Source organism: Dermacentor silvarum, chromosome 9 (assembly GCF_013339745.2).
Source record: "Dermacentor silvarum isolate Dsil-2018 chromosome 9, BIME_Dsil_1.4, whole genome shotgun sequence".
In the NCBI taxonomy this organism is placed as follows: Eukaryota; Metazoa; Arthropoda; class Arachnida; order Ixodida; family Ixodidae; genus Dermacentor; species Dermacentor silvarum.
The window spans coordinates 120,929,186-120,955,540 of NC_051162.1; the positions used below are offsets into that span (position 1 = coordinate 120,929,186).

Consider the following 26,355-nt stretch of genomic DNA (forward strand, 5'->3'; position numbering starts at 1 on the left):
CCTTGTAATAACCTTGTCCTTGTAATAACCTAAGAGCACCAAGCTTCCAAATGTAAATTCTTCAGTACAAAATGCATCAAGTACTGAAATTTTTTCTTTTTATTTTTTTAAAGTATATTGCTGTATTTTTTAAAATTTCGCCTTTGTTTATATTTTTCAGGTCCCAAGCGACGCAATTTCTTAAATAATTAGAAAACGAAACTATTGAGTTTACAACTCTTTAACTCAGCAATTAAAAATGATATCACAATTCGGTGAATTGCATCTTATAGTACATCTAAAGCGGGCAAAATTTATATGTTACACATGGATCTCAAAAAAATTTAGTAATATGGTAATACAGCTTTTGCAGAACCCTTGCACACAACGTAACAAATTCATGTAAGGTATAAATTGACACATCAAATTTGTTTGCTTTGAATGATCTAATGGATACCGTTTACAGAACCACGATATCTGTTCTTCATGCAGAGCTATTAATTTGTAAAGTTCGTCCTATTCTTTTCAAACTTTCGATTTTTTAAAATTTCCTTAAAAAAAGTTCAGGCCCTAAATCAAAGTTCCGCTTCAACAGTCACTAGAATTTACCTTTCTTCCTCAAATGCAACCAATTTCATTAAAATTGGTCCGGGGCTTATTTTAGAAAAGCGTTTCTGCATTTTACATATATTTGAATAAACTGTGTCGGAGTTGGGCCCGAGCTAAAGCTTCCTCTTAACATCATTGAAACATGGTGTAATAACTGGCTAATGTCTCTCAACGTCAAGAAAACGTCGCTACTTACTTTCCACCACCGCCAATAATTTATTTCAGCTAAATACGTTATCGCTGGTGCTGAAATATGTGCCGTCACTTCTTATAAGTACTTAGGTGTTAACCTGTCCAGTAACCTCGGTTGGTCTTTACACATTTGCAACATTAGCAATGATGCCAATCGTGTTCTATGTTACCTGCGCCATAATCTTCGTCTTGTTCCCCCTTCAGTAAAACTACTAGCATATTTAACATTCGTTCGACCCAAACTGAAATACGCATGCTCAGTGTGGGACCCATACCAATCTAACCTGGCAACAGCACTAGAATCTATACAGAATCGCACAGCAAGGTTCATTCACTCCGACTACTCTTACCACACTAACGTCACTAAACTTAAGTCATCTCTGAACCTTCCAACCCTCGAGCACCGCCGCAAAACAGCAAGGCTATGTCTCTTTTACAAGTTTTATCACTCGTTGCCTCACCAGACCGACATCATACCTGCGCATCGAACTTCATCCCATCATAGCCATTCAAAGGCTGTTTATCCCCCCCCCAGCTCGCACCGCCGCTCATCTTAACTCTTTCTTCGTACAGACAGCGAAAGATTGGAATCATCTACCTGCCGAAGCGGTGCACCAATCCAGTCATTCATCGTTCAAGGCATTCATCGAACATGTAACCTACTAGATATGCCCACCCCTCATGTAAAACCCCAAAAGGGTATTTGAGGTGCTAATAAAAAAAAAAAAAAAAAAAAAACTGACAGCGTCGCAGAGCCAAGGTCACACGCGCGATATCTGCACTACGTGATGACGCATATCTTTATAGGCTAATGCAAAATGCACCCACGGCCTCAACCAGCATGAAATTTCGAATATGTGTCATTTTCAACAAGCACAGCATACATCAATACTCTGGAAACAATTTTGCTGCGATGTTGGAGTTGCTAAAAACTGTATTTACTCTCCGTACACAAACTGAAGAGCCAAAGGGTGACAACACACGCGCATTCGGTGCGAAGCACATGCGGCTTCTCCGTCACCTAGGTGGTCTGCAACCTAGGCCGGCTGCTGCCTCTTGAGCCATGGCACCTTTTTTTTCCACTCCTTATTAGTTCGCTCCACATCTCCTCCTCCTCGGCATTCCTCTTGGGCCGGTGCACCTCGTTGTGAAGCAGGCTCGCTGCCTCGCTTGTCTGTGAGATTTTCCGGCAAGCCGCATTATATATAACTGGTATTTTGTCTCACATGGCTGTACTGTAAGCGGTATGTATATACAGTCGAACCTACTTCTAACGATACTGGCTTTAACAATATATCGGTTATAACAATGAGAAGCTGCTGCACTGTCAACTATTGTATATTTTCTATGGTGAAGTAACCTGCTAACTACAATGCCCCCATGCCGCATTATTGTCTATAATGATGAAGTCTGGCTGCTCGGTGTCCGTGCCGAAAGGTAATGGAATGCGAAATCCTTGAAAAGAAAAAGATTCGAGCCGCTGCACCACTGCCAGCCGCCCCAAGGGCCGCCGCGCGCGCTCATAGAACTGTTTTCCAGCCTTCTCCGCATCGCCAGCCTCGTGCGCCTCTCTCTGTCGCTCTTTAACCCCTCCGAACACGAATGGCCTGCATCCACAGCTCTGTGCCACTTTGCCCTCCAAAACACAAATGGACTGCGCCAACTGCGCTGACAGCGCACTGGGCACTGCTCCTAGATTGCTCGCTGGCCGGCTGGCCCCTAATACTGCGCAGTTCTGCCAACGAATTAAGTGGCTTGTGCTCGTCTTTGTTGGTTGTGTCCAAGTCGTTCCAGGCCACCTCGTTTCTCTGCCTCTATTGACTCGCCGCCGAAACGTAAGATGGCTGATTCGCCTGCCGATCATCGCCAATGCATGACAATGCCGATGAAAAGAAAGCGCACTGCTAGAGATTTGGAAACGAAGTGCTTCTAACCGATGAGGCGATCGCCGCGAACGTGCTTGCATTGGATAGCGACGGCGACAGTGGTGGCGACGAAGGCAGGGATGACGTGGTAGGGCAGGCTGCCTTGGCATTGCAAGAGGCCCTGCAGATGATTCAGTCCCACTGGGGCTTTGTTTTCATGAGCGACCTTCCGCTGTACTATGTGGAGCACCTGGATGCCTCGGAACAGAATGCCGGCGAGCATTGCGTAAAGCAAGCAAGGCTGACGGACATGGGGTTTTCTCGTGCAAGCCAGTGAGAAGTACGTGGCGAGATGGTAGTGGTGACTTTGCCCCAGCGATTTCTTCTAGGTTTCTCAAGCTGAGAGGCTGTTGTGGTAACCTTCTCGCATTTCTGAAAAGGCCCCTTTTGGAGCCATCAAAGCGATGCCTTGGCGGAACTCGCATGTCACTTGCCGCCTGTGGCCCCTCTTTGCAGTTGTTATCTTGAACGCCAACACGTGTTACAAGCCGGGGCTTGTAACACGTGATCGGAGCGCGGAGGAAGCAGAGTTAAACAGTTAAACGAGTCAACACAATCAGCAGATGGATAGAGGAAGGTGGCGGGGAGGGGCACTGGCCTCCCCGCCATTACAGTTTTCTCACAACAGCTCTGCCATCCCCCTATTTCGCTTTCTTTTTTTCATGCAACCCGGTTATAAAAATTATCTGTTATAACAATGGAATTTTGGTGGCACTTGAATATTGTTATAAGTGGGTTCAACTGTACGTGAAGTTATATGGGAGGGTAAAGGGAGTCAGAAAAGAATGTGCTCTACCCAGTTCAGCACTATAAGCAGTTACGTTATAAGTGGTCTGAGCTGTACTACTAGTTCCAGAACCACTGTTGCAAACCTCACCTTGGCCTCTAGTGAAGAGGGAGGACAGGGAGACCTCGCGGTGCTCGGGGAAGAGCTGGCGCTGGTCACAGGGGCGTCTCAGCAGTGACGCCAGCACCAATACGTCCTCCAGCTTGCCCAGCAGCGACTCCCAGTGATCACACTCAATGACCACGGGCTCCCAGCTGTCTTCCTCGATTTCGCCCTCATCGTTGATGATGACTGGATCATCACGGTCACCGGTGGGAGGCAGTTGCGGCCCCGACAGTTTTTCTAGTGGCTTGTCTTCGTTTTCTTCTGTTGGCTGAGGCTGTGGAAGAAACAACGGGAAAGCCAAGGCTCGTGTGCAACAATGAGGGGTGAGAAACTGTGAACTGAAGGTCTACAACAGCAAATGCTAAGCACTGCATGCCTGTAACAAAGGCAGAACCTTTTGGCAGCTGAGTGTTCATGTGTTGGGGAGATTGAAAATTGCAGGTTTGATTCCTAGCATGGCAGTGGCAATGCGATGTACAAGGAGCAGTGGCGCACCGACGGGGGGGGGGGGGTTTGGGGGTTGTAACACCCCCCCCCCCCTTTTGTTTAACCCCTTTTCTTTCCTTGCGCCTTCGGAGTACTGCAACTAAGATGTAAGACGCGCAATCGTCTGCACACTCGTAAACTTGCGCAAAAAGGGAATATTTTTGACAATTTCCTGTGAAGAAGTTCAAATTAGTGCTGTTTAGATGGTATTGGCAAACTGTCAACCCCCCCCCCCTCCCCCCCCCTGGCTGAGATCCTGGGTGCGCTACTGACAAGGAGTGAAAGGTGGGCGAGATTTCGCCCAGAGCCTCCCACTATGACGTCCCACTCAAAACTTTCAAGTTTGAATTATGCCTTGCAAGTTAAACTGTACCATCCAATAGAAAGATAGCAAAATTTGAGCGCATTCAGTGCAGTAGAAAATGTGTACTCTAATTTTTCAGAATCGCAGCTAAACTGGCAATACTGACGGGTGAAGAAATGAAGTGCGTCCTGTGTGGTCAACGTGCGTGCGCAGTTTCGTCTTCGCGTGTGCGTCTCGGCGGTCACCCCAAAACAGTTGCTGCAAGTGTTCTCCGGTTTGTGGTGTCTTCCTCGAGTGAGTGGAAGAATCGCAGGCACAGTGCAACAGTGACACCCTTGTTGTGCTATAGGCTGACTGAATGTGCGGAACAACGAGAGTTTGACACAGTGCAGACAACATTTCGAAATGTTTTGGAGCAGACGACCCAGCGGTGCCCCTCCACTTCTCGGCGCCACACAAGCAATGACAAAATGGCAGTTGCTGTTGGTGGGAGGGCCTTAGAGGCAGCAATTTCAAACTGAAATTTCGAGTTGAAATGTGCCTTGAGAGCCCAGTTCCTTTACGTGCATAACAATACGGGCCCCTTTGCTATCAGTTACAGTGATAAAATGGGAACTGTTGGGTGACCATGCCACATCGTCTTTGATGGGACATAAAACCCCATCACGTGTTGTTAATAACCTCTCAACTGTAGAGCATGTTTCAGACACATGCATGGGTTAAAGATTCCAAGATCTGAAGCACATGTAAAGATGCACTGTAGTCTGGTGAGGTGTGTGTAAAGCATGTCCTTAGTGTTTACTTTACTAACATTACCGATCGTGAATAACTACTACCATGTTCAACTCCTGTTATGTTCAATATGTGATGACGAAAAAATTTAACTTTGTCTATAAGACACTTCCAGAAAGAGTACAAGGCATGATCATAAGTAAAAAATCAAGCAGACCCAATGCACAGTCGGAATCAGTGTAAGCGAAGCTTCGATGACTCAGCAAGACAAAACGGTGCGTCGAAGTAAAAAATGCACAGAAAATTTCAGCGACAAATGTGTCCTCTCACGTTCATCGGCCATGGTTGCGTACCTTACAGAACAAAGGTAAGCTTTATTCAGGGGCGATATTCTCGAGCAAACCCTTTCGGTGATTTCACCGACTTGGTGTGACTTGCTGCCAGATGCGTCGAAGTAGATAGCTGAAAGAGTTCCTGACACCGTGTAAAAATAGCTAGTTTGGCATAGCAACAGAAACACTGTCAACCGCATACGCCGACAAGTCTGGTGCCAAGTCACATAAAACCTTGTGAAAGGGATTGTATCCCAATGGCGACAGCTACTCGGCAAGACAGCCAACAACGATGAAGACATGCCAAGTCATGGGGAGGCAGGCAAGGAAAGCTTCACTCTTAATATTGACGCCTCAGTTAGGAAGCTAATGCTCTCATTAAAACTCAGCTAACTACTGAAAGGTGCTGCCAGTAGCATTAAGGAGGAGGCTGCAGTTAAAGGCCGGAAAGTGGCCCAAAAATCGTAGTTTGAAGTTTTGTCATTTTCACGTTTCCGAGACCCTTTATAGCCATAAGATTCATTTCATAAGATTCCAAGACCCTTCATTTCCATAAGATTTTATACGCTTTGTCCCAATAACGATGCTTTGAAATGTTTTTCCTTGATTTCTCAAAACAGCAATTTTGACACACTTGCATTTTTGGAGAAAAAATTGCTTCTGCACCATTTTAACTATCGTAATAAAGTTTCTTTTCTTTTACCTAAAGGATAACTGCATGAAGTGTGCGATAAGCCCAATTTTAGGTTATTATTTTTTCAAAAACTTTTTTAATGAGTCATATGCTTCATATGTCAAGATGGCATTATTTTCAGGCAGCTTTGCTCTACTCAAATCTTTACTCAAGCTCAAATTGACCTAGTACATTGGTTTATACCTTAGCGCGCACCTTAGACATTCCAGATTATTCATATATATCTTAATTACTGTGTTCGGCTTATGCCTAGATGCAAATTTTTCTCCAAACAAAAGAACCCAGTTTCTGAGGTATATTAGGAACTGTTTGTCTTAGGCCAAAAATAATTACATTTCTAGAATCAGCAATTCAGAATACACAGCCTCCCTCCAGCAATAAATTAAAAAGGAAGAGTACTGTGAGACAACATAAAAGAAAGACCTTGATTTTTAACCAGCATTCATTTCTTACTGCCACCAACCCAAGGTGTCTTGTGAGCTGGTATGCTCGGTAGTGTTGAAAGTGTGCGTACCACTTTTTCTGCAGCATCGGTAGCTTCGTCTTTTTGAGGACTTGGAAACTGGAGAAAGCTTCTTGCCACATAGCCAACAATGGCTGCTCCAATGTAGGCTGCCGGAACGTTTGATGATGCAGCCAGCACCGTTCGAATGCTCCGCCACCACGGTGACATCGTCAGTGAAGCTGTGAAGTGAGCTTCCTCTCCTGCAACATGTAATGCGTGTGTACAGATAAGGTAAGATATATTTAAGGCACGCGTAAAAGGACAGATGCATAGACAGAAAGACAGACAGACACACAGATACAGGTACATTTTACCGGATATTCGGCAGCAGAGTGCAGAAAGAAGTCCAAGATTACCGTACTGAAGTGAAACGAAAGAGCACCAACAACAATGGCTTTTCATTTCTACAGGACGAATCGGGCAATCTAGAATGTCAAGTGATTTCATGAACTATGAGGACCAAGCCAATGCAATCTTGGAAGGGCGGCAGATTGGGTTCGTTGATATTCTGTTATGTCACAAGCGCATATCACGTGAAGAAATAACACCAGAACATCAGACAGTCAAAACCTTGATTTAGTGAACACAAATACATTCGTCTTCCATTAAGCCCGATCCTGACAGGACCGATGAAACTGGTCAAACTATCCGGTGGGTTGAATTAAACAAAAGGCAGACAAAAACTTCGAAACACGCCACTTATTCTCTTGGTAGTATTGCCTCTAAAGTTAGCTTCGCTGTAATACAGTCGTGTTATGCGGTGAAGCATACAAAAAAAAAGTGCCACTGTTGCGAGACAGCACATGCTTCTCAATTTATGCACGTACATGCGCAGTCTCTGGTCACAGTACGAGCACAGAGTTGCCTAATAATTTACTGGCAGGTCTTCAGAGTTTTAGATAGATACCCACTCTTTTGTTAGCTTTAAACATCCCCTCGACTTTCCAAGATTTTATCATTTTACCGCCTCCCTTTTCGCTAGCTTTCCCAAAACATGGATGGTTTTTTTACGCTTCTCGGTGCACAGCACGTGGGCGCGCATGTAATTAAGGAGCACTTATTAGGACCCGTTTACGGTCTCATATACGAGACACGCATGGCGGGCAAAACGAGGCCTCACATTGCCACAGCAACATTAGAAACAGCTCTGAATGGCCGCTAGTACGCTTATTAGGCCTCTAGGTGCTCGTACTGCGACCGGAGAAGGCGTGTACGCACCTGTATAATTCAAAAAACGTACTACGTCCTGTGCGAGTTGCCCTTTTACATTCTTGGTATGCTTCACTGCAATAAATTACGTATGCTTCCCCGCATAACACAGCTGTATTGCGGCGAAGCTCACCAGTCAATTTAAATTTATTTGGCCAAGGCCAAGGCCAATTTTGAGATCGATGTAACGAAAGTTTGGGCCCGTACAAATGAACAGGCACTGGCTGGGACTTTCGTTCGGGACTGAATTAACCAAAAAAATCGAATTAACAGAAATCTACTGTATAACAAATTTTTTAATATAACAAAGTAAATGGAAAATATTTCTTGCCAATATCGGAGTGTAATGAATATAAACCTTTAACAAATATTGGATGTAAGGAGGACAATTTTGTGTCAGATACGACTTTGTTATAATCAGGTTTGACTATTTAAACAGAAGTTGCTGACGCTTCCTCTCAATGTGTCCGTCAGAGTTCCTACCAGCCATTTCCACGAGTGACTTGAGGAGTGAACTGAACAGACACCAGCTCCTTTTGTTGGTCATGGCCCACGTGGATGACAGCCACTCCTGCAGGAGCGATTGCTGCACAAGAAAGAATCAAATAGTCAGTCAAGCCAGCTTTTTGCTTGCAATGGACTTCTGGAAGTGTAAACAACAATTAGTGCAATAAAGATGCATGTGTACGCATCTGTGTGCATGTGCATACTCGCTTCTTCTTCTTCTTTCTGGGGTTTTACATGCCAAAACCAGTTCTGATTATGAGGCACGCCGTAGTGGAGGGCTCCGGATTAATTTTGACCATCTGGGGTTCTTTAACGTGCACTACAACGCAAGCACACGGGCGTTTTTGCATTTCGCCTCCATCGAAATGCGGCCGCCGGGGGTATGTACATACTCGCGTGTGCATGTGTGCACAGATATGATAGGGTTCTGGATTGGTGCAGGCAGATTACAGGGGTTAGTACTGAATTCTGCCAGCACTAACCTCTCGTGCTGAGGCTTGAGGGTTAAGAAAGGAACTTCAAAAGACGCTTAGGACAGTGCAAACAATAGTGTGATGGAAAAGGATGGTGTATAACATTAAGAGACGAAAAGATGGCAGTGTGGATTAGAGATCAATCATGGGTAACGGGCAGGTCATGTGATGCACAGAAGAGATAATTCTTGGTCTGACAGAGCAATGGAATGGGTACCAAGGAAAGAGAGGTGTCAGAGGGCAGCAGATAAGATTGTACCGGGCACAAGTCACTTAGGTAACGTGCAAAGTTAACAGGTATGGTAAGTTATGGTAAAACTTTATTAACGTTAACAGGTGTCCATGCTAAATTAAACCATTGCTCTCTGTTACAACCACCGAATGAAGTTACAGTGGATTAATGCAGTTGTAAGGTATAAGTAGTCAGCTGTAAGGTACAGGGCACAGGTATAGCGTAGGAGAACAAAAGGCCGAGTGAGTTCAACCTGGTTCAAACGGCGATTTGTCATGAGTTTAAAGTCACTGTGAAGGTTTGTTGCTCTCACCACTAGTGAAGATGGCGCAATCCCAGACTTCCTCAAGGCTTCCAGGAGCAATGGGTGACAGCCACTGGATGCCAGCGCTCTTGAGAACAGAAGGTGTCCTGCAAAAACAGCAAGAATTGAATGCACAAAATGCCGTTCAAATTACTGCCATTGGTAATACTCTAAACACACAGGTTCTCACTTGGGGCTGAGCAGGTGCATTTATTTCAAGCAAGATCATATTTGACTGGACCACAGGAACGTGCAACGTGGTGCAACGTGGCGTTCTCGTGGAAACACATTTAGATTTAAAACAGTCATTTCTACTTGTGATGCTTTCCTTGTTATCTTTAGCCATTTACAGCACACTATCTATCATCGTACACACCACCATTAATCAGTCAAGAATCACTCAATCAATAAAAAGTCCGCATTGCCATGCCAAACGAATGCTGTCGCTGCCACTTTTTCAGCCAATACAGTGAAATCTCGGTATAACGAACTTCAGGGTACTGCGGTAAGTGGTTCGTTATTCTGAAAAGTCGTTATAGTGAAAGCCCCGAAATTAAACATTCTGCCCATTAACTTATCAGTTCATAAGTTGTCACCATATGAGCTATCCATGAAGACGTCGCTATTGGCTCTCGGCCCGCGCTGTTGCTATTTGCCATAGATTCCAGCGCCACGTACCACCGAAGCACCGTGTAATAAGAGTGACGCGCTCAAAACAGACGCTGATGCCGAGAAAACTACCGACAAAAAGAAAGCTCCATGTCGCCTCCAAAGCGCAATGTTTCTTGTTTGTTTGTTTATTTTCACAATCCTTGCCATGGACACCCCAACTGTCTCGCTTGAGCTGGACACCTAAACTATTTCAAAGTGCAAGCGCGCGTAAATTACATCGCCCAGAAAATACAAAGTGTGACCGTATGGCAACCCCGCGAGTGAGTACGGAGGTCACATTTCTCCGCGCGCGTAGCTACTATGGCCGCAGAAAGCGCGAAAGAGGCGTGCGGTAAGAAGGGTGAAAGAAGGAAGAAGACACGCCTCCGTTGCTAGGCGACACTTGTCTGTGCGGAGCATGCGGTCGCAAAACCTGATGAGTCGTTGCCTCAGCTAGTGTTCGAACGGTCCTACGCATAACAATCGCCACTTTGGGACCTTTTCAGAAAGAACGGCTCACCTGACTGTTCAGCTCACCCACTGTTACCTTGCCTCGGAACGAAAAAGCGCGAGTCGAGAGTGAAAGTATTTTGTGGTGATGCGCGACTCGACGCGCGCCTTCTGGCCCCGCTGGTATACTAAGCTGTGCTGTTCGAATATCCATCCACGCGGTGCCTTTGAGCACACTGTGCCACTGTAGAGCACAAGGGCGCTGTCCTAAACCAGGGACGGATCCATTGCAACGCACGCCGGCGTGTCATCTGAGGGTTGGGTGGTACGGAAAAGGCGTGTGCGAAAGAACCTGCTACGCGCGCGCAGGTGACAGCCGCTTCCCTTGTGACATGCCGCTGTCACCGATTCGCGTGATCGTCTCGCTGCTTTCGAGTCTTTTTTGGAACTTGAGGAGTGATTATCAAAGGACAATTGGCCTTTCGAGAGGCAGCTGTCCCGCTTTCCGACGCGCCGATGCAGAGTGCCAGCGTAGTTTTTTTTTCCTCAGGCGCCGTCTCAGGTTTTTAAGTCCCGTGCGCCGCGGCGTCCGCTTTCTGCGCCTTGTCGTCTGCTAGCCTCCTGTTTCGGCTGCCGTGACTGGATACACGGAAATCTCCAGATTTTGGAATATAAGTTCATAGTACTGAGGCGTTGTTAACATGACATGGAAACTGAATAACGATCGTTATTCTGAAAAGTTCGGTATTCCGAAGTTCATAGTACTGAAATATTTTTACATTGAAACTATGAGAACTCAGCGGGGGATTTCTGAAAAGTTCGTTAATGTGGGGTTCGTAGTAATGAGATTTTACTGTATCGCTTTATTATAGTGAGAATTGTGCTAGGTATTGTCACATCCTAAGAAAGTTATCCTGAAAACAGCAATTCTATATATATTACACTTGTCTTCACCGCACACGAATCTAACATCGTAATGTGTAAAGTCAGGGGCCTGACTCATCAGCAGCCTGGAGAGTACGGAATGGATGGTTTGACGACATCTCATCTGGTTGGGAGGAAGCATGTTGAACGGAAAAAAAGTATTGAAAACACCGACAAAAAGAGATAGGTTAAAAAACTTCTGAGACATTTTGTCTGTGAACAAGGTCGTGATGGCTTTCGTAAGGAAGCTGAAACGTCCGAGAAGTTTAACCTATTCCCTTTGCTTCCATTTTCACGATTTCTTTCATTCTGGAGAGTACAGTACCACGATAAAATTAGATAAACAATAAAGAAAAAAAAAGACCGTAATACAAATTGGTGGCTGCTCTGAAGAAACAACAACACTAAGAAAAGCACAGTTTGAAAGCATGTCAAGAAAAATGCAACTTTCTCACCAAGCTGCTTGCAATCGGCATCTGCCTTGGTCGTCACGGGCAGGGGAGCCTCATCATTTCGATCCCTTGCCAAGCGACGACTGTCACCAATGTCGAAGTAGCCGAGGAACACAGGCAGTGCAACAGGGTTCTCGTCACCAAAGGTCACCCGCTTGCTGGAGCCAGCAGTCCAGAGTGACAGGTAACGTGATACGTGCGTCAACACACGTGACACTTTCTTCAGTGGCATGGACAGTTCATCTGCTAGCTCCTGCGCAAAGATGAGAAAGAGCCGGTTGCAACAGACAAGACAAAACACACAGCGGCAGTGCTGGATAAAAGGAAGAATACACGCGGTCCTCTGAAGATCCACAGCACACTCTGTGGGGACGATTAACTGTCTCGTGTACCCTGTTTGCCTTCCCCGCACCACTCAAGTCTCCTGACACTCGTCAACTTCCTCGCATGACACAGATGCGACTGTGGGAGCTGGTTTCGTAGTTGCGTAGCTACAAAAGACGGCACAAGCCCTCCCACCATACTGCCACGTGAACTCGTGGCATAAATGGCTAAGGTGCGATTCAAAGTGGCTTCCTTCTCTATGGCTGCGCATGGAGATCGACCGTGAAAGACATCCCATTTGGCTTTGGAGTGCAGCACTGGCATTGGGAAAACGTGATCACTTCTACATTGCTTTTACCACTGCATGTGGGCTGACCGGAACATCCAAGGTTGAGAAACAATGGAGTGCACTTGCCTCTGGTGAAACTTCTTCCGACGACGGCTCGTAAATGTCATCGACTTGCGACTTGTCTACAGCCTTGTGGAGGCGGCAAAGCTGCCGGAGTCGTCGGCAGGTGTCGTGCAACAGCTCGGCATCAAAGTCGCAGCTGACTTCTTCATCTTCTGATGCTAATCAGAAAGAGAAGCAATGGAAGCACAGACGATCAGCATTAAAAGAAAACATTAAATTTTCTTCCACTGTCTTAGAGTTACAGACAATGTATACATCAGGTTTAATGCTCCACGAGAGACAGCATTGTCATCACCACTGCAACAATTTATTATATACAGCAAGGGCCACTCTTGAAGGGAACGCTTACATCATTATGAAAGCAACAGTTCCTGAAGCTTATTGAAACGAAGGGTCCGATATAAGACATCAGGCAGGCATCTATGCATACAAATGTGGTCCGCAGGCCTTTGTGTCATATCTCGGCTATGATTGATGGGAGAGTACTAACCAGGTGTTTCCTTTAAGAGTGGACCGTATAGTACATTACAATAATTCCACTGCAGTATGCAGGCCTTTCCCAGAGACCTCCCGTTACCCTACCCATCATAGGCCAAACCCAAGCCACATCTGCAAATTTAGCTGAGATGTTCACAGCAGCGTATGCTATCCGCGGACCATGTTTTTTCACCAAACCTGAGGGGTGGTTCGGGACCCCTTTAAAGGGTTAAGACGGTTAAGACTGACGAAGTATTCCCTCAAAACTCTATTTTCGCAAAATTTCGTGGCAATATATTAATCACCAGAAGAGAAAATAAAGTTCTAAGTTCAGTTTTTTCAATTTCACACAGAAACCCAAGCACCAGTAGAAACCCAAGCACCGGTACGTCAGGGATTTTAAATTATTATTTTCTCGTTCTTGGGCTGCTGCGGTTCCATAAAAGCTCTCGAATCTTGCAAATTTCAGTCATCGGCTCTTTTGGAGAACAATGCAGCTGATCTTTACTGATAAGAGACCAAGTAGGCCTGTGCAAAGGACGTCAAATCCATGACATTGAACCTGGCTGGTATGGAAACTTCCAGACGTGGTCGCCATCCATCTTTCAATTTTACATCTTTTCTGGTTTACCAAGCATCTTCTCATAATTAGAGTGGCATTTTCGGTTTTGTAACAGGTTAATTTAGTAATACTGCTTACATAATTTCTCTCTTTAGTGTCCCCTTAACGTGCGTTCGAAGTTTGGTATACACTCGAACCTACTTGGAACAATATTCAAGTGGCGCAAAAATTCTATTGCTATAACCAATAGTTGCTATAACCGGGTTGCAGTAAAAAAACAGAGGGGACAAACATTAATACATTTCAGACAAAAACAAGTACAGTCCAACCCACTTGTAGCATTTCTGGTTTTAACAAAACAACCAGCCACAGCTTTGTGAACGCATGTGTGTGTTCGATGGTAAAATTAACTTTTTGCTACGATGTTCCCATGTTGCATTATTGGCTATAACAATTAAATCTGGCTACTGGGTGTCCGCACTGAGATGAAAAGGAACGCGAAATCCTCGAAAAGAAAGAAAAAAAAAATGCAGCAAATCCAATGTGCCCTGTTGGAGTTTATATGTAGCAAAGCTTTCCATGAATGCACAGGGAGTGCTTTCTGTGCCATTTGTTTGGGATACCTGACCTCCCCTTGGAGGTGCAGATGTGACCGTCCACATGGTTGCCAGGTGGTGCAACGCATGCACAACTTGAGGTCATCTCCTCCAGTGCCCGCTCTCCCATCTCATCATGGCTCTCCGCGTCGGGGCCTCCTCGCCCTCTCCACCAGCGGCCAACGACCCGTATGCACAGGCCGGCTTGCCCCCTCTACCTTCCACTTCTGTGGGAGTAGTAGTGTGAGCCATTGCTCCTAGATGGCGCCGCTGTCCTGCAGCCAAGTGTGAGCTGTTCGGCAAGAACGCATGAGCAGCAGCAGCAGCAGGTGGCAGCCACAGTCAGCAAGAGAGGCGCAGGGGGCTTCACCAAGAAAGCTTCGCTTTAAAAAGTGCGAGCTGCCGCACCCACCTGCGTGCCACACCCGCCATGTTCCATCCGCAAATGCCGAACGGCATGCCTTCACCAGTCTTCAGTGCCTCTCCCTCCCACCCCTTCGGCGTCGTTGCAGCCGACACATTTCCAATTTGTTTTTCAGAAGGGAGACAAGAGAGAGTTGCATGAGGCTGGCAAAGGCGTCCCGTGAGGCGTGCACAGAACACAGGCAGGGGTGTCATACGGCTGAGTGCGGCGGCTTGCTTTTTTTTTTTTTTTCAGCAGTTTGTTTTTTCTTTAGGCACAGACACTTAATAGCCAGATTTAATTGTTATAACTGATAACGCGGAATGGGAACATTTAAGTAAGTGATTTATTTTGACTAGAGCACACACAAAATTTCACAGTGCCGTGGCTGCTCATTGTTTTATCAGATATATGGTTACAGCCAGTATTGTTACAAGTGGGTTTGACAGTACAAGCATTTTCACATTACGCCCCCACTGGAATGAAGCTGCTGCAGCTGGGAATGAAACTCTCGACCACCTCAGCAGAAGGTGGATGTCACGGCCACTGTGTCATCATGACGGGCAGTGTCGTCCCATTCGTACCTTGTGGTTCCTGAGACTTTGGTTCCAGCACCCCGAGTACTGTGGAGACGACGAAATGTGACGCCTTGCTGCTGTGGACAATTTTTTCCAGAGCCTGCATAAAAGCAAACCCACAAACCCACAAACCTTAAAATCAGATGCTTTTCTTTCGCAAAGTTGAAGCTGCTAGAGCCTTAGGCAAGCGGATCCAAAAATAAGATACTGGAGCATCCCAAATAATTTATTTTTGAAATTCGGGGTGGCATTTTGTGGCAATTTATTTACATTTTCGCTCCTTCCAGCCCTTTGTAATTTGTTCGCACAGTCGCGTCCCCGTTATCTCTGGAATCGGCCACTTGGTGAAATGGGTGACAAGAAATTAGGAGAATTTCAGCAAAGGAATCTTTACGAAGTACGTACTGCATCTGGCTTTAAGCAGTGTATCTATGTGACAAAGCAGAGTTAGTGTACCCTTTTAACACACTGTAGAATAGTTGCACTGTAAACAAGCCAAATGTGTATTTAAGCCACATTGGGTACCATCACTTTGCAGTAACCCGTTATCGGACCTTTGCAATTGGTTTTACTACCACCATAACATTCACAATAGTGAACACAGAGCCAAGCTTTGTGTAAACAAAAATATTAGCGTGGAAGAAATACATTTGAACTAGAATTCCTCACCACTCCTGTTAGTTCTTGATGACTGTTACGACTACTGAAGCATTTGAACAAGCTCAACACACTTAAAGCTAGTAACTAATAAATTTGTGAGTTGGCTAGTTCAGTAGTGTGGATTACATACTTATTTGTTTATTTATACGCCTCCAGGATCCATAAATTGATATAAGAGGCACTGGGGTCACGAAACACTACAAACAGAAAAATGGAGCCCCAACATACCCTTCAAACACATTCTTAAATTTGTAATAAAGGCAATGGAGGTGGGAAGGTGGTTCCAGCCATTACATGTAATTACATGCTTGAGAAATGAAGAATTAACTGAGTTGGTTCGTACAACGAGGAACCCACACATTATGACTATGATCGGTACTAGGCAATTTCAATTATCGTAAGAGCAACTCGTCTTTGAGACGTGAATCGCAATGTAAATATGATAGAATAAGGACATATGGAGGCGTGTTGGGAGCTTGCGGAACTCATGTGAGCTACAGCTGTAATGGCACATTACCTGTTGCTGGACGTTGACTGCTTTCATGTCCCGCAAAAGGCGGCCAAGCTTTGTCACCAGCTGGGCTGCAAAGAGATTGAGTGACGGCGACGAGGTGCTTAGTGCATAGTCATAATACAGTAGTAGAAGAGATGCTCACTCACGAAATTTTACAATACACTCAATTGAAAAACCACTTACTATTTCAAATAGATTATCATTCAATCATTTTCATATGTGCCAGTATTAATGTCTTTTCTTTTTCTTTTCTTTCAGTGCATATAGCGGCATTAAACTCGCATGCTTGTCCAATTACAACCGTACCTCAGTGATTAGTGCGTTTTTTGCACACTGGCACTGGCATGAGTCAAGTGAATTGCACTGAAAGCCAGAAACAAAAGTACCTGAATAAGTGACTTAAAACTGTGTATACTGTGTAATGAAGAATACAAGACGACGACGAAGCAGTCAGCAAGCAAGCCACAGTGTTGGTGCTAACCACGCGCCCCGAGCTTGCGCTTGCCCGGATTTTGACTGCTGGTCGCCTCGCCGCTTCATGACGTTCGCCTGACGTTTCTCACATTCATTGACGTTTAAACGTGAATAAATCACGTTGCAACTGTAATATCCCCAGGAAATTCAAGCAAAGTCAGGGTAGGTACTCTTTGATAGGGCCCGCGCTCAAATATATTACAGCGGCCAAATAAATTATATCTTTGGCAATACAGGCAAGCCTCACCATAGCAAAGGCACATTGTGAATGAAACTTCGTTGGTGCATCTGCGTTTTTCATACTGAAGTCCGATTGTGCTGGTACAAAGTGCTGGGACAAATGAACTTTGGGCTTGGGAACAGGTGGTGTGGTGGTGAACAGGAACAGGTGGACACTTTGTTATATCCCTGTTCAATATACAGTTGAACCCACTTATAACAATATTCAAGCGCCAAGAAAATCCCATTGTTATCCCCGATAATCGTTATACCTGGGTTGCATGAAAAAAAAAAAAAAAAAACTTAGACAGAATGACATGCAGTCAAGCCCACTTATAGCATTACTGGTTTTTAACAATACATGAATATAACAACAAGCAGCTGTTGCACTGTGAACTTTCTTGTGTGTACTATGGTAAAAGAAACTGCTTGCTACTACGTCCCCATGGTTCATTACTGGCTATAACAATTAAATCTGGCTACTGGGGGGTCTGCACTGAAAAGGTACGCAAAATCCAGGAAAAAAAAAATACACGAGCCACTTTGCCACACCTGCCTTTGAGCCGTGCACCCCACACGGCACTCCTCTGTCGCCCCTCCCCCTTGCACCCCTCCGAAGTCGGCGAGAGGGTGGAAGGGAGATGGGAGAGGGGCATGCGAGACTGGCAATGTGATGAGATGAAAGTTTGCCAGTGCAGGGGTGCGTTGCATGAATGCGGTTGTGGCGAAGCGGCTCGCGTTTCTTTGTTTTTCTCAAGGATAATGCATTTTTTTTCCTTTCGGCACGCACAACCAGTAGCCAGGTTTAATTGTTGCAACCGATAGCACGGCATGGGAGCACTGTAGTAAGTGGTTTATTTTACCTATAGAACACATACAAAAGTTGACGGTGCATCGGCTGTTCATAGTTACTATTAGCTATATTGTTAAAACGGTATCATTATACAGTGGGCTCAACTGTATTGCGGTGTGACTGTAGTGGGCTAACTATCATTAACCCAATGCTACTGACGCACGCAGTCATGCATCGGTAACAAACGCGTGAACCCTGCAACTGTCAACCTTTCCCGATTCTCCCACAGTAGTCCGCATCTGGCATTGGACAGAGCACACCCAATTTCTGAGCTTGGTCCATGGATGCAAAAGTGTTCAAGCCACAAACAGGACCAATAAAAACCAAGACATCCAACATGCATAGAGAAAGGTGCGAGATAGGAAAGGTTGGAGGACACAACACAGTGCCACGAAAGTACGAGTGCAGCCAGAAGAAAATGTAATATGTTTCTAACGACATGCGCAACACTTTGTGTATGCGTAGGAATCAAGAAAATGTGCTGCAGTAAGACAAATTTTGTCTCGATGCACTGTACAATAGTCTCTTTTTAAAAAAAAAAAAAAGTGAGTGGAAGCGTCTCTTCCACTCACTTTTTACCTGGCGGCAGCTCGCTAGCTGAGCCAAAGAACGCCCTTTTTTCTATCTATCACCGCTCATGTGCACTTGCTTAGTTGCTCACTGCCAACTTAGTTGTGGCGTCACGCTGGCAGCGCTGAGCTGGGAGTCAACCTTGTTTTTTTTCCCCTCCCTTTCATTTAGGACGCTGGCAGTGAAGAAGTCGCAAAAGTGTCCCTCCATGCATTTCTGAGTTAGTTATTATCAATCAGTGATGCTTTCTATGTAATAACTACTTTATATACTACAGCTAGTGAACGTTAGGTTACATCAAAACGCACATTATCTGTGAACATTTGTGCATTCATCACTCAACATATATATTTTGTGGCGAGTGCAAGCGGTGCGCTGTGGCTGCTGGTTGCAGAATTGTGTCACTCTGCTTGTATGCTGGTAAATAGATTCAAACTTGCAACACCTTCCACGTAATAATTACACCATATTTTGCGACATAAATGTACAACACTTAATGTTACCCCAAATTACATGATGCGTGCCTATATGTTTCTCTTACGAGTGACGCACTGCTTTTTGGTCGCGAATGCGAGCACTGAGAGAAGTCGGAAGAGAAGTCTGGAGAAGTCGAATAAGTCGCCTTTGTAGTGTTGCCTTCCATGTATGAAACAGAGTACAGCGCATTCCACATGTTCAGATTCAGCCAGCAACGTAGAATGCACACTCATGCAGCAGCAAAAACACGGGACAGTCGGGGAGACAGTTAGTACGACAGACTGAAAGCAGGTGTTAGTACTGACCTTGCTGAGACCAGCACTCACCCTCGTCGATGGGCGGGTCGGCTTCCTTCAGCAGTACCTGGACCTCGTTGAGAAGCTGCCAGTCGCGTGCACGGCTGCGTTCACTGCAGCAGATGGGACAGAAGGCGACAGAAGACAAGAAGGAAGACTTCGCTATTTCCGACAGTTTGTTATATTCATGTTCGGTAATCATGGTTTCACTGCAAATTGCAAGAACATTCTAGAGACGAAGAAAGGCCGTACCTGAGGACACGATGGAAAGGAACGGCCACAGCGTACAGCTTGCCCTCGGAGGTCATGTAGCAGCACGGGTAGGTGTTTGGCCGTACAGTCTTCACCAGGACGTTGTTCAGGCCCACGAGTGTGTAGTTGGTGTAGAGAAGTCTTGGAAGCAAAGGAAATTGAGAAGACTTGAGTAAGCCTCGTGTGTTTAAACTTTCTGTAGCTACAGTTTATTTCGATCATATCCGGTGTTAAACATGGTGTCTGATGGAAGAACTATGATTTCTTCCTGTGGTCTAACATTCTAAAGCAGCAGTGGGGCTATGAGAGGGGCTATTCCGGTGGCGGCTGCGCATGACGCGGCTGAGCGTGGCTGTCAGAGCCCCATCTTGAAAGCAAGCGATCTGCAAAGGCTACAGAGTCTAGGCATGCTGAGGGCTGATAGCATTGTGTGCGCCATGTTCTCGCCGCGTTGTTCGCGTTGAAGTGAGAGGCAACGTGAAGGTCAATTTGCTTGCTGCTGCTGCTGGTCTCCTCCCGCCAGCGTTTTGGCAGCGTAGTACCCAGCGGCGCATCAAACGCCGCTGTGAGGCCACATTTCAAGGCAGCATGATGCTCACTGCCATGAAGCAACACTTCAAGGCAAGGCTCCCTGCCATTCAAAGTTTCGTTGTCTCCTAGGCTGTCTAATAATTTGCTATCGCAATCAATGCTTCACCTTTTAGGCAAAATTGCTACTTTTTTTTTACTTTGCCTTTTTTCATAATTTGGTACCAAACGAAACAGGGCCCTTCGTTTTTAGCTAGTGCTAGTGTTCACCTTAAGTCAAGCAAACGCAAGTTGTCTGTGACTTGAAGACCATTTTCATTGCACCTGCCACCTTTACCAACTTTGAAGACAGTGAAACAACCAAAGCTCTTGTTCTTTAGCCAGTACTTCGTGTTCCCCTCATTGTCAAGTGAACACAAAATATTTGGCTCAATAAATGAAGGCTGAAAACATTTCCATCTCACCTGCCACCTTTTCCAACTTCAAAGGCAGCCACCCTTGAAGATTGATGAGGACACCACACCTGCAGTCAGAAAGGTGCAAGATGTTGATAAAAACGCAGCTATATATAGCAACTGCCCATAGCAACTGCCAGAGATGGTCAACCCAGCGCGCTTTGCATTGGCCATAATGTCTAATCCAAATTTTAGGGCAGTTTTTCCGGGAAAAAATGTATATAAGTCCCACCGTTAAATAAGACGCACCGACGAAAAATTCAGGAAAAAAAAACACGACTTATACACCGGGTAATACGGTATTTTGTTGTTTACTCTGACTTAGGACAAGCTGGACGTTGCCCCCATGCTGCTTTTAATGCAAGGCTTTTTTGTACTACGGGCACACGGGCTATTTTGATCCTCAATATATCGGTATGAGGCGATTTGAGCATAATTACAGCAACGTTTTAAAGTTATGCATAGCAGTGCTTGATTCCAAGTCAGCTAAAAGAGCCTGTGCAACATGGGTATAGGGTTCAGTTTTGTGTGCAAATATCATAGCGCAAACGGTGACAACTATTATTTATTCTTCTCTGCCACATGCCAGTATAGAAAAAGGGAATAGCTCTTTGCAATTTTTGCAGCACGTTGAGTGCTACGAGTAACCCGGTCAAAGTTTCTCACGAGCGCTAGATGCACGTAGGCTGGCCATGTACAAATGCTTTAAACATTGACAATGCTTCTTAATTAAGCACAGTGTAGAGCAATTTAGTACCCACCTGTTATATTTTAGCAATAAACACAACTTATCGAACACACATGTTCACGCATGCATTATGAGCTTGCTGTCTACGCGCGAGCACACAAGTCTTCGCACACATCTGTCGTTGGGTTTCCAGTTTCACGCAGGTTGTCGTATGACACAGGATGTGTGCGGCGACATTCCCTCACACCGACCCTGCTGGCTGCCAAGGACAACAGCACAGATGCTGCCGTGCCTGTGCCAACGTGTGCATATGTGCTATGTAGCATCGACAACATAGGGATGTTCGTCTGAGCAGGCGATGCCATAGGAGACCTCCTTGCGGGTGAGGCTGCACTTGAAAGAAAGCTCTTGCTGTGTGACTCAAATAATGTCAAAGAAAACTGAGTAATTTTTTTCTGTAGGTGAGAAAAAAAAGTTTTAGGATGCTGGTGGGTACGGATCGTGGTACACCATATGCTAAATCTCTCCAATACAGCCTGACTGGCACACTGCACTGCAGTATACTTTTTGCCTTTACTTATTTGTGGGTTTGGTTTCCGAGTCCAGTGGAGTGTAAGCCTATAGTTTATTACTGCAAGTGCCACCAACAAGGCTGAATTTCTACCCGTCTGTAGTTCAAAATTCAAGCTCCTCGCTACTTTTTAGCATGTAGCCACGTATTACAGTCAACGACCTGATTTTTCGGACGTGCCTGATAATTCGGATGCCTTCGCAACACCGCTACGTACCCCATAGAGCCAATGTATAAGGATGCCTGAAATTTCGGACGGTGAAACCCTTCACTATCTGACTTTCAGGACTTTTTGTCGTGACCAAAGGTCTGAAACGGCAGCCATCAAAGCTGCCATTGCTGCCATTTTGATTATATCGCAGCATCAATCCAACACTCGTACGCCAATGCACTAGCAGCCATAGCCACCTTGACAACGCTAGGCTTAGCTGCTTCGACATTTGCTACCAAGCTTTCTGCTGTTCGGTGCCATGTTTTTCATCGAAAGAATTCGCTGCTGTCAGCAATGGCGCTGACTCCACCTTTGTAGTCCTCATCAATGGCTTTGAAGCACGGAAAGTAAGGGGGAAAGAGTACAAACATTCGGTAATTTTGGTCCCCGAAAGTTAGCTTCGCCGCAATACGGCGGTGTTACGCGGTCAAGCATACGCAATGTATTGCAGTGAAGCATACCAAGGGTGGAAAGGGGGCACTGTAGTGGTGTGTGTTCTTTAATTATACATGTGTTCATCCGCCACCTCCTGTCACAGTACAAGCACCGATATCACAGTACAAGCACCTTCACGGCTTTTTTCGGACATGCCTGTGGTGAATTGAGCCCTTGGGGGCAGTAAAAGGCATGCATTTATTTCTTTGGACTGCCTAATTGTTCGCATGTTTTCACGGCCCCTGGGGAGTCCGACAAATTGGACGTTGACTGCATAGACATCATTTTTGTTGGTTGGATTACATAACACCCGAATTATACGACATTCTTGAGTGGTCCAAACCCATAATCAGAGTTCCAATGTAACACATTTATAGCATCTGACCCGGTGATTCACTTGAATTAATGTTCATCCATTAAGTACCTCCCTTGTCTATTTCTTAAGGTCAGGCTAATAAATGGTTGCTTTTATTGTTATAATTTAATTTAACGAAGAGCACACAAAAAGCGCAGTGGATGCAAACAGCACTAACCTCAATAACACCCCAGCGTGGTGCGTAGACAATAAGGAACTGAGTTCTCCTTGGCACTCCGTTGATCGCCGTGTCTGGTGAACTGTCCTCCACCTCAACCCAGCCGCACTCAGCATCACGGTACCCTGGTGATATTTTTATGTGGCCAGACACGAGAATCCACAGTCATAAGTGCCGTCTTTCTGTACACTTCTTGCCATGCTACAGCATGGCTGAATAGATTTACTTGAATAGTACATATATTCAAAGACCAGTAAAGAAATACTATTAGGAAAAAAAATGATTTTGTATTCTATTCAATTTGCTACCCCAGTTATTTGGATACAACTCAGCTTCAAAAACAAGTATTTGCACAACTATAATCCACAGGTTTCCCATATTTTCATGCATACAACTGACCCTTATAAAAACCAGTGCTCCAAATTAAAGCTCTGAGAAAAGAAAATCTCAGTGTATAATATGGACAGCAACATTGAAATCTTCCTGAAAGCAACATGACACCATCATTGGCAGAAAGTGATGCTCTGGCGGCAATATTGTTTTTCATATCCATGCCTGACTGCTTTTGTTGCTCTTAATTATTTTTATTAGAGGTGCGGCTTCACCGTAATTCAGTGCAAATTCATAAGCAAATTGCAGCTCGTTAGGTGAAACATGCGGCTTTATGGCAACGCATTGCCCTGAAGTTGCGGCCGATGGCAACATCAATGTATAGCCTATGGCCTAACCTCCTCTTCTATTTTTAGAACTTTCGGCGTGGCTTATGCGCGCAAACGTACAATATTGTCACAACAATTCTCATTTGTATGCCTCTGCACCTTTCCAAATGCGTGTTGCGGTGTTCTGAAAGACGCTGAACAGGACGATCCTGCCGAGGCTGTCTGTGACGGCGGCCAACTGCTTGCTCGGGGACAGGAAGATCCGCATGCCTTTACGGTGCTTGTCGAAGATGCCGCACCTAGGAAAAACAACAGAAGTTTCGGTTACTGGTGAAGCACAAAGGTATGGTTAGCAATGTCAAAATGAAAATCAAATTATGGGGTTTAAAATAGAAAAGCTACACATGAGCTATGAAGACACTGTAGCAGAACACCACAGTCACTAAGCCACAGTGGTTTGAATAGCTCGCAACATAAAATACCACATACAATTGACTTCCGTTAATTTGACCCTGACTGGACTGACAAAAATGACTGAATTATCTGGTGGGTCGAATTAAACAAGATGCAGAAAAAATTCCAAAACACACCGCTGATTCATTTGGCAATATCTTCCCCGATTCTAACACGCCCCCAAATCAAAAGCGCGCCCCACTTTCCATGTGCCCAACGTTAAAAAAGGAAGGTTGAAATGACATGAAAGCTCCTAAGCATAGCAGAACTCTAGCGCACACCCAATTTTACATATATAAAAAAAAAAGGGAGAAAGGGGGGGCGAGGGCACGGCTCTAATATATGTGTTGCACAATGGTGACCGGCTTCCTAACGTCAGCTTCGCCGCAATACATTAGTGATATGCGGTAATGCATACGAATTCGGCAAAGACGGTTTTGGTATTGTGTTCAATTGCATCAAGCAGTCAATTTCCGTCCCAATTTTCTTGAAAAATAAAAGAAGAAAAGGCGCGTGTTAGAATCGGGTAAATACCATAATCAGACACTGTGAGCTACGGTTATTGCTTGAAAATCTTCTTAGGGGAGGCCGAAAATTCTTTTTTGACGGAAGATGATGTGCGTTCATCGCATTCACTGTCCCCTAAGCTCCGATGAGATAGACGTTGCCACTAAAGGGATACCTATTTCGGTCACCATAGAGGTCAGTCTCGTGCGTGCTGACTGGTCAAGTTCAAATTATTCGGTGAATGCCAATTTTAGGATCGAAATGATGAAAGTTTGGACCCATTAAAATGATATGTATGGGTGCTGGCTAGCACCTTCAGCCTGGATCGAACTAACTGGGGTCGAATTAACGCAAGACTATTGTATGATATGGTTTTTTTTTACCGGATTCTTACACATCTGATATGTTCGAGTAGCAAAGTTTTTAGAGGCTTAACGAAATACTAAAGTCAAATATTGAGCCAAGCTAGATAGGTGGACGAGTGTTGCAAGCTATCCAAAGCATCACTTTAGTGAAAGGAACTTGTGCGAGGGAGAATATGATGCAAACGCAAGGCAGGACTCTGAATATAAGTTACCAGCTCCTGCGATGTAACATGTCCCGTGTATAAATTCTGTATTTTAGTAAACTAATATTACAAAAAGCACATGCACTGGCAGATGTCGACGTACATTGACGGTACCAAATGCCAACCTTTCTGAGGCACCCTATTCCCATTTGTAACATATATACCCAAGTGTGCAATACCACCTGCCGGCCCCCTTATAGATTTCGGGACTACCGTAAAGCTAGTATTATTTATCAGAGCAAAACCACATAAGATTACAACACAATACCACCATTTGCAGCCTTTCGCAGGCACGGGCACAAGGCAAGCCTCATTCTGAAGCCAACCTTAATTCAAGCCCCCTGGGGATTCTTTAACACGCACCCACAGCACGGCGCACAAGTGTTTTAACGTGATAGCATAAAAGGCCCCGTGTTGCAGAAAATCCGGTGTTGGCATTGGCGGCATTGTCCGTTAGAGAAAAATCATCCCAAATCACGCATCCCGAATGACGCAGGCCCTCTCTGTGGCGCAGAGGCATTACTTAACTAATTGAATTTCTCAAAGTAAAATGCATCAGAAAATGCGTAAAGTACGACTTACACACAACCTACAGACATAATAGCGTCAGACTGTAATTTCAATATATGAGAAAACATACTTCTGTTATGCAAAAAGTCAAACACAAACCCCCTTTTCAGCTGCCATTTGAGGTCTGTTTTAGTGGGAGCGGCGTTCCCCGCTCGGTTTCTTGCAACGCACCATTCAGATGGTGCTCACCTCGGTGCATCCGCAGATCCCACCGTACAGGGGAAAAAAAAAAAAAAAAAAGAACCAGAAAACTCGCCTTTGTGCATAGCGTTCGCCGCCAGCGTTTGCAGGTAAACATTACGGTTCCATAAGCTGCAGTTGCCGGGAAGTGTGAGAAGCAGTCAGGGAAGTTTGAATGCTATCGCGTTCCACTTTTAAAGGCGAAGATTAAGTGTCCTTCATGTTTTTTTGCATTCCACACTCATCAAAACGTGGCTGCTGCAGTCAGGAGCAGAATCCCCAGTACTCGTGTGTATCAGCAGAATGCCATGTACAATGAGTCATCGTGACGGGTACTGGCATAACTTACCGCATCGGTACACCGGAGGCAGGTTCAATCGGAGGGGCTTTTACTTCCTCCTGCTGAGTCTTTGTAAGCTTGCCCAGAAGGGAGCTGAAATAAGCGTAAACAAACTTCAAGCACAATTTTGGTGAACAC

General features: G+C 45.2%; 1 protein-coding gene across 3 annotated transcripts in view; it reads right to left on the minus strand.

The window, feature by feature from the left end:
- LOC119464190 (rab3 GTPase-activating protein non-catalytic subunit) overlaps positions 1-26,355 on the minus strand; it is a 54,909-nt gene that overhangs the window by 13,413 nt on the left and 15,141 nt on the right. For 2 of the 3 annotated variants that reach the window (XM_037725055.2, XM_037725054.2), the window contains exons 11-24: positions 26,227-26,310; positions 23,759-23,898; positions 22,941-23,065; positions 20,512-20,570; positions 19,520-19,660; positions 19,277-19,380; positions 16,382-16,446; positions 15,211-15,304; positions 12,592-12,746; positions 11,856-12,105; positions 9,385-9,482; positions 8,343-8,445; positions 6,660-6,850; positions 3,583-3,871 (exon numbers count right to left, since the gene is read on the minus strand). In XM_037725055.2, the coding sequence (XP_037580983.1) occupies positions 3,583-3,871; positions 6,660-6,850; positions 8,343-8,445; positions 9,385-9,482; positions 11,856-12,105; positions 12,592-12,746; positions 15,211-15,304; positions 16,382-16,446; positions 19,277-19,380; positions 19,520-19,660; positions 20,512-20,570; positions 22,941-23,065; positions 23,759-23,898; positions 26,227-26,310 (1,898 nt within the window). The remainder of the gene's footprint in view (positions 1-3,582; positions 3,872-6,659; positions 6,851-8,342; positions 8,446-9,384; positions 9,483-11,855; positions 12,106-12,591; positions 12,747-15,210; positions 15,305-16,381; positions 16,447-19,276; positions 19,381-19,519; positions 19,661-20,511; positions 20,571-22,940; positions 23,066-23,758; positions 23,899-26,226; positions 26,311-26,355) is intronic. The other variant, XM_037725056.2, reaches the window with a different exon arrangement.